This window comes from Podarcis pityusensis (genome assembly GCF_964106645.2).
Source record: "Podarcis pityusensis genome assembly, chromosome: 18".
NCBI lineage: Eukaryota > Metazoa > Chordata > Lepidosauria > Squamata > Lacertidae > Podarcis > Podarcis pityusensis.
Window position 1 is genome coordinate 11,088,692 of NC_138043.1, and position 8,236 is coordinate 11,096,927.

Sequence of the window (8,236 nt, forward strand, 5' to 3'; positions counted from 1 at the left end):
GTTCAGCCCGGTCCAGCGCCGAGGGCCTTCTGGTGGTTCCCTCACTGCAAGAAGTGAGGTTACAGGAAACCAGGCAGAGGGCCTTCTTGGTGGTGGTGCCCTCCCTGTGGAACACCCTTCAGGTCTCAAGGAGATAAGTAACTATACAACTTTTAGGGGACATCTGAAGGCAGCCCTGTATAGGGAAGTTTGTAAGTGGTCTGTGTTTCTGTATATGCTGGAAGCTGCCCAGAGTGGCTGGGGCAACCCAGTCAGATGGGTGGGGTACAAATAATGTTGTTGTTTACAAATAATAATAATGTTGTTGTCGTTTCAAAACCTCATATGTGAGCGGCCACCACCTTGTGGCAGGGAGTTCCGCCAATTAACCAGGCTGCGGGAATAAGGAAGAGTAAACGTCTTTAATAGCTGAGAGGCCTCCAGAGAACCAGCTGGCTCCCCATACACCTCTGCAGAGACGGGTTACCTACGTTTTCTACACCAAGGTTGAATCTTTCCCCGTGCCCGCCGTTTTGCGTGAGAGCACATTCCTCATTTCCTGTGTGACGCCGTTCCATGGCTTCCCGTGGGTTTGCAGGAGGCCGGACTCCACCGAGAGGGTCCGGTGCATCCGGGGAGCACTGTAGCAATCCTTTTCCAGGGTTAGCTCGGCGCTCCCCGACGAGGTGATGTTGCTGCTGGCTGGTGTGGTGAGGTGGGACTTCTGTTCAAGGAACGGCGGGTAGGAAAACTCCCGGTGGATCTCTGGGCGTGGCCGGGGAGCAGGCATGCCCTTGGTGTTGTTGAGGGGGGCAGCGGGCAGCTCCCCGCTACGGGCCGAGTCGTTCTCGTAGAGGGTGTGTGAGAGCTCGCCCTGGCTGAGCCCCGTGGCTTTGGCAGCGCGGATCAGGGCGTGCGTCACAGTGATGAAGAGGACCAAGATGCCCGATGAAAGGACGCAGGCGCTGGTGATCCCGGTTTCAGTCTCAAACTGCACCAGCATGTACATGGAGAGAGCTGGAATCGAAGGGGAGAGGATGCAATTTAATCCACAGCAGTGGTTTTTCATACAGGTAAAAAAGAGAATGCCGACACAGTAAACCACGGTTTGCTTTAACCAGGTTTGACTTGTGTTTGGACAGCACAGGATGCCACTGCGGTTTGTTCAACTAGGGTTGCTATATATCCTCTTTTTCCTAGGCACAACCTCTTTTTCATGGGTATGTAAAATGAGAGCTGTCATAGCGATCCAAAGTTAAAGTCGACAAATGTGTCCTCTTCTTGCTCTTCAAAATATGGCAACCCATTTCAACAAATCTGCAGCAGTGATTTTTTTATATATATAAAAAAGATAATGCTTGCACAGTAAACCATGGTTTGCTTTAACAACATTTGACTGCCGCCGCGCCGCCAGAGCATGATTTCTGTTCTCATCCTGAAACAAAGTTCTTAACCCGAGGTACTATTTCTGGGTTAGCGGAGTCTGTAACCTGAAGCGTATGTAACCCTAGGTACCACTGTATACATCAGTGATAAAAAAGAAGTCTGTACAGTAAACTACAGCCCGCCCTGTGGAACGCCCGAGGAAATAAACAACCAATTGACTTTTAGAAGACATCAGAAGGCAGCCCTGTCCAGGTGTGACATTTTAATGTATTTTTAATCTTTGTTGGAAGCCGCCCAGAGTGGCTGGGGAGACCCAGCCAGATGGGCTGGGTACAAATAATAAATTATTATTACTATTATTATTATTATTATTATTATTATTATTACTGCACTGCAGGGGGTGGGACTAGATGACTCTCGGGGTCCCTTCCAATTCTAGGGTTCCTGAATCAGAGCCAGCTTTCTTTGAATGCACTTTTGCACTGGTCTCACCAGCAGAGGGCGGGCAAGAGCTAGTCTAAGGAGTGGGCAGGGGGAGGAGCCAAACTCACCTGCCAGGTAGGCTGAGACCCCGCAGCAAAACAGGCCCACAGCCACGTGACGCACCTTCCGGCTGTCCACGAGGAACCAGTCGCCCCTGCGGCAGGAGGAAGGAACAGAAACCTGTGGTTAATTCATTTTCATGTATTTATATGCAACGCCTCCGTGATATCACCTCGAGCTTTAGGGAGTTACATCAGCGAAGCAGGGGGTGGGGGTCTCTGCCCCAAAGAGATTACACACTGCACCGAGCTAAGCAGTGGGTTCTTTAGCTGGGATTCCTGCATTGCAGTGGGTTGGACTAGATAACCCTTGGGAGTCCCTTCCCTATGATTCTAATGCATGGTGTGCTCTGTGTGTTGCCCCTTCCCAAATCCTTTGTTCCTTCTCCCTCCCTCTGACCCGGCAGTGCTCTTCTTAGACCACTGAGCAGACCTGCCAAACTCAACAGGCCTGGCGAACGTTGGCTCCTTGATTTCAACGCGTCTCCTTTGAGTAAGACCCCTTACTCCCCTCCGGCTCATGCTAAAGCTTTGAGAAATATTTGTCCTAAAAGTGTTTCCTCAGGACATGGGGTGTTTCTTTTCTGGAAGGAGTGTGATGTTAACCCCCAGCGTCCCCCAAGAATAAATCAAATATTTGCACCTCAATCGGTAACTGTGGAGATGAGGATGGGGGGGGGGACGACAGATGCCCCCACGTGAATGGTGTTTTTAAAAAACGCAATGTTGCAAAGGGACGGTGTCTTGGGAACAGAGAGAAAATATTGGACGCCCTGCCTGCTCCTTCCTCGCCTGCCATTGTCCCCAAGAATAGAGAGAGCTTTGTTTTGACCGTCCCCTACTTTCCGAAAAAAAGGAGGGGGGTTCGCTGCAGGCCTGGACAGACTTTGTTTGCAAAACTCTGAGAGAAAAAAAGGAAAATGAAACAGGCAGAGAAAGCATGGAGGGGAGGGGGGAATCTCAGAAAAGAAAACCTCAAAGTGGTAATTCAGAATGACAGCGGCAATGTGGGAAAAGTTGGCGGACGTGAGCTGGAGGGATAATGAGCAGAGTTTCTCATACGGCAGGAATTTTTGGATGGGTGCGGATGGGGGGCCCCAGCACTCTGCGGAGTAACGTAAAAGCCAGCATCATGCAATGGCTGATTAAGTACAGAAATTGCAGCAGCGGCTGTCAAATCTGTCCTTCCTGCAAATGCGTTGTTGCTGTTTTTAAAAAACCAAGTTTCTAGACCACATGATGGTTCACCAGCTATGGCTTTTCTTAAGAAAAAAGGCAAAAAATCCCTAAGTTTTTAGGCCTTATTGACAGTACTTGACATTGCCCACTTCAATCTGGTTCAACTTCTGGACCTTACAGCGTGCGTGAAAATGTGTGGGCAATGCTTGCTTGAATCTGGCTGTGTGAGCGAATGCTTTTTTTAAAAAAAAAAAAGTTTCTGGATCTTTTGATCATAGACATGGCAACGCCTGCTTGAATCTGGGGTATGTGTGGCTTTTAAATCAAGTATTTATCACTATGGAGATGTGAATGTTTAAACCTTGTTTCTAGACCTTGTTGTGGTACAAGATGTGCATGCAAGTTTCTAGACCTGTGTGTATGTGTGTTTAAAAACCCATGTTTCTGACCTCATGACACTACGCCACATTCATGAAAGCATACCCTCCAATATTTCACCAATGAAAATAGGGGCATCCTATTGCATAATAATAATAATCTTATTATTTATACCCTGCCCATCTAACTGGGTTGCTGCCACCACTCTGTGTGGGTTCCAACATATATAAAAACATAATAAAACATTAAACATTAAACAACTTCCCTCTACAGGACTGTCTTCAGATGTCTTCTAAAGGTTGTCTAGTTACTTATCTCCTTGGCTCGGGGCAGGGGGGGTCATATAACTCCAGCCCTCCAACATTTCTCTGATGAAATGTCCTAAGGTGAAGCGGGAAATTCCAGGATCAAATCAGAAACTGGAATGGCTTCTGTAAGTCCTGGACTGTCCCTGGAAAATAGGGGCACTTAGAAGGTCTATGGAAGTTTGTAGAACTTAGGTGTGTGTGTGTATATGTTTAAAACATGTTTCTAGACTTCTGACACTTGACATGCATGAAAAGTTTCTAGTCCCTATGACTGTGGGTGTCTGTGTGTTTAAAAAACCAAGTATCTAGATCTCATGATGTTGGACATGCACTGATGTGTCTCATGCTTCTAGGACAGCTCAGTCGGTAGTGCATGAGACTCTTAATCCCAGGGCTGTGAGTTTGGGCCCCGTGTTGGGCAAAAAGATCCCTGCATTGCAGGGGTTGGACTAGATAACCCTCGAGATCCGTTCCAACTCTACAGTGCTATGAATCTATATTGATTTTTATCCTTTGAATATATAAAAGTACCTGTTAATTTCAACGAATTGCTGTACATCCCTGTGAACCAGAGGTTAGCTTACAATCAAGCAGTACGTACATTTTGTAAATTTAAAAATCTGGCATGAGACTCTTAATCTCTGGGTCATGGGTTTGAGCAAAATATTGGGCAAAATATTCCTGCCTTGCAGGGGTTGGACTAGATGGCCCTCAGGGTCCCTTCCAACTCTACAATTCTATGATTCTATGTTTCTGAGTCTAGGCATTATGACTGGATGTGTGCGTGTTTAGAAATCCAAGTTTCTAGACCTTATGATGACCTTCAGGGAAGTGCCAAGGCAATGCCCGCTTGAATCTTAAACACCTGCAGTTGTGGCACCAGCTCAGCCAACTTGCTCTCTGCCTTCTGCTTCCAGCAATTTAACCCTGACCTTCTGACATCCCAGCGTGTCGTTTCTGAGCCGTGCTAACGCATGTAATGCATGGCGGATGCCGTCGTTTCTTTCGTGTTCGGAGACAATTTGGACATGCTTTTGGTTAATGATTTGGAGGAGGGCTGCAAGGGGCAAGGAGAGGTGGGGGCATGAACAGCCACCTTTGACGAAGGTGAGCCAGACCCCGGCCTCTGAGTCGCGTGTTCAGAAGAAGGCCTTTCTTCTGGAAGACCTGTAATAAACTCGGGCGCTACAAGACCCCAGAAGCCCATGGCGAGTTAATTACGGCGAGTTCCTTGGATGGGTGGACGGATTTCATTTATATCTCATACATACTGGTAGAGCCTGAGACCCCTTAATCTCAGGGTTGTGGGTTCAAGCTCCACGTGGGCCAAAGAGTTCTGCCTTGCAGCGGGTTGGACTAGATGACCCTCGTGGTCCCTTCCAACTCTGCCATTCTATGACTGTATCTCGCTTTTCTTCCAAACCAGCTCAGGATAGGAAAACAACAGATTGAGGTTGAATCCTGACAAGACAGAAGTACTGTTCTTGGGGGACAGGAGGCGGGCTGGTGTGGGGGACTCCCTGGTCTTTGGGGGGTAACTGTGCCCCTGAAGTAGCACGTGCACAGCCTGGGAGTCATTTTGGACTCACAGCTGTCCATGGAGGCGCAGGTCAAATCTGTGTCCGAGGCAGCTGTCTCCCAGCTCCACCTGGTACGCAGGATGAGACCCTACCTGCCTGCGAACTGTCTTGCCAGAGTGGTGCATGCTCTGGTTATCTCCCGCTTGAACTACTGCAATGCACTCTCCCTGGGGCTGCCTTGGAAGGTGACCCGGAAACTGCAATTAATCCAGAATGTGGCAGCTAGACTGGTGACTGGGAGCGGCCGCTAAGACCACATAACACTGGTCCTGAAAGACCCACATTGGCTCCCAGTACGTTTCCGAGCACAATTCAAAGTTTTGGTGCTGACCTTTAAAGCCCTGAATGGCCTCGGTCCTGTATACCTGAAGGAGCGTCTCCACCCCCATCGTCCATCCTGGATACTGAGGTCGAGCTCCAAGGGCCTTCTGGCGGCTCCCTCACTGCGAGAAGTGAGGTTACAGGAAACCAGGCAGAGGGCCTTCTCGGTGGTGGCGCCCGCCCTGTGGAACGCCCTCCGATCAGATGTCAAAGAGAACAACAACTACCAGACTTTTAGAAGACATCTGAAGGCAGCCCTGTTTAAGGAAGCCTTTAATGTTTGATGCATTACGGCATTTTAATATTTTGTTGGAAGCCGCCCAGTGTGGCTGGGGAAGCCCAGCCAGATGTGCGGGGTATAAATAATAAATTATTATTATTATTATTATTATTATTATTATTATTATTATTATTATTATTCGAGATGGCTCAAGAGCCCCCTCCCGCCCAAAGAAGCAAACTTCGGGTCGATGCCCCGTCCCCCCCGCGCCCCAGGAGAGCCCCGCACCTCTTGGCCTGGGAGTACGCACCTGTCGGGCCCCAGAGCGCCCCCCGTGGGCGCGCACCGCTCGGCGCCGCAGTAGCCGTGCAGGAGGCTGAGCAGGAGGCAGCTGAGGCTCAGCACCAGGCAGAGCGAGGCCAGCACCGCCGACAGCGGCAGCAGCACCCGGCGCGCCCCCTCGGGGAGACCCGCCGCGCCCGCCGCCCCGGCCCGGCTGCCCGCCTGGATCTGGAAGATGAGCGTGGACGCCAGGACGGCCATCAGGCCGGAGACGGTGCCGAAGAGCAGCAGGGCGCCCAGGGCGCGCGGCCCGTAGGGGGAAGGCGGGGGCGCCGGCATGGGGCCGGATCGGGGCCGCGGGGAGAGCGAGAGACGGGAGAAGGTCCCTGTGCGCCGTCCAGGCAGCGCTCGGGAGGCGGAGGCGAGAGAGCAAGAGCGGGGAGGCGCCTCGAAGGGGTGGTCCGATCCTGCCGCCCCCCGGTCGCCCGTCGCGGCGCCGCCTGCGCAGCTCGCGCGCCTAAGGGACTAGCGCCTTGAAATCGGTCAACTGCCGCGGAGCCCGGAGCCAGGAAAGGGGGCTCGCGCGGGGGCTGCCTGACCCGCACCCAGATTCCCGTCGCGGCTCTGATTTTCTTCCCCCCACCTGAGGGTCTTGCGCCTTGAAATTTGTCAACTGCGGCGGGGAGGGAGAGCAGAGATCGGGAGCCGGGGGGCTTCTGCAGCGGAGGATGGAGGCGCTGGAACCATCGCCGCCGCCCGCGATCGCCCGTCGCAGCGCCGTCTTCGCCGCTTCCGCGGCTTAGGGACTAGCGCCTTGAAATTGACCTACACCATGATTTTCTGGCAAACCTGGAACTAGACTTGGTAACCAAAAACAAGGCTGATATTATGGACTTTTTGTCATTCCAACACCTGTGCAGCCACTCATTCTGCCTGCCTCTTACAGTTTTGTTTTAATTTCCTCCAGCTGTTATCCTTGTTCCTTGGGGGGGGGGTGAAAATTAAAAAATGCCTAAAGAAACAACAACCCTGTGAAGAAAGTTAGGCTGAGAATCAGCCACTGGCACCCAAGGCCCAGGGCAACGCTGGTCCCAAGCAGCTGGCAGACCTCTTAACCGGACGGCAAACCATGCTGGGGAAAAGATTCCTGCATTTCAGGGGGCTGGACTAGATGACCCTCAGGGTCCCTTCCAACTCCACAATTCTATGATTCTGCCTTTTCCTCTCCTTGAAACAGGGCAAGAGCCTGCCAGCCAGATGCATAGATTCAGGTGGTAGCCGTGTTGGTCTGACACAGTCTCTCTCTCTCTCTCTCTCTCTCTCTATATATATATATACACACACACACACACACACACCCTGTCCAGTAGCACCTTAGAGATCACCTATGGGAAAACTAGCGCTAATACGCCCAGGAACCTCACCAAAATGCTGGAGAGGGTGCACCTCCACAGGCACATACCTCCACATGTGGTGGAAGTGCCCCAAAATCCAACTATTCTGGACAACAACCATACAAGAAATATGTAAAATAACCAAGCAAGTATTAGAAATCACCCCATAATTGGCCTTACTAAACATTTTCCAAGACAATAACACCCACTTACACCACAAAGAACTCATAACCCACCTATTTTCAGCAGCCATAAACACCATAACCAGACACTGGAGAGACCTGTCAGGAGGAAGCATGGACCAATGGTACCAAATAGTACGGGAAACAGCCCTACTAGAAAAATTAACCAATAAACTGAAACTGACACGGGGACAAACAGAAGAAGACGCCTTCACCCCGGTATGGCTCCCCTTTATCACACACACAACCCAACAAGACGACGACAAAAATCCACCAACAGCATACAAATCAATATGGCTAACCTGATCCAAAACACCCACCCACCTCACTCACACACGAAAACAAAGATCACCACAGCCAATCACAAGCAAACAATCACACCCCAGGCCAACCCCAACCTCTCTCACCACCAAAGGAACACAAGTGAACCGCAGAGAACCTGCACAAACGATGCTGACACCAAACCCCACATATATTAAATAAAA

At 50.7% G+C, this 8,236-nt stretch overlaps 1 protein-coding gene across 1 annotated transcript; it reads right to left on the minus strand.

The window, feature by feature from the left end:
- Positions 1 to 382: 382 nt before the first annotated feature.
- On the minus strand, positions 383 to 6,732 carry TMEM221 (transmembrane protein 221). Its single transcript, XM_080989171.1, has 3 exons — positions 6,204 to 6,732; positions 1,917 to 2,002; positions 383 to 996 (listed from the first exon to the last, which is right to left on the minus strand). Exons 1-3 carry the CDS (start codon positions 6,512 to 6,514, stop codon positions 476 to 478), a joined length of 918 nt encoding a protein of 305 aa, XP_080845297.1. The 5' UTR covers positions 6,515 to 6,732; the 3' UTR covers positions 383 to 475.
- Between the last annotated feature and the right edge of the window lie 1,504 nt (positions 6,733 to 8,236).

Coding starts and splice junctions, on each gene's coding strand:
- TMEM221 (XM_080989171.1), bottom strand. CDS start 6,514: ATGCCGGCGCCCCCGCCTTCCCCCTACGGGCCGCGCGCCCTGGGCGCC. Junction 2,003..6,203: donor GGCGCTCTGGGGCCCGACAG/GTGCGTACTCCC, acceptor CTCCTGCCGCAG/GGGCGACTGGTTCCTCGTGG. Junction 997..1,916: donor GGTCTCAGCCTACCTGGCAG/GTGAGTTTGGCT, acceptor CTTCGATTCCAG/CTCTCTCCATGTACATGCTG.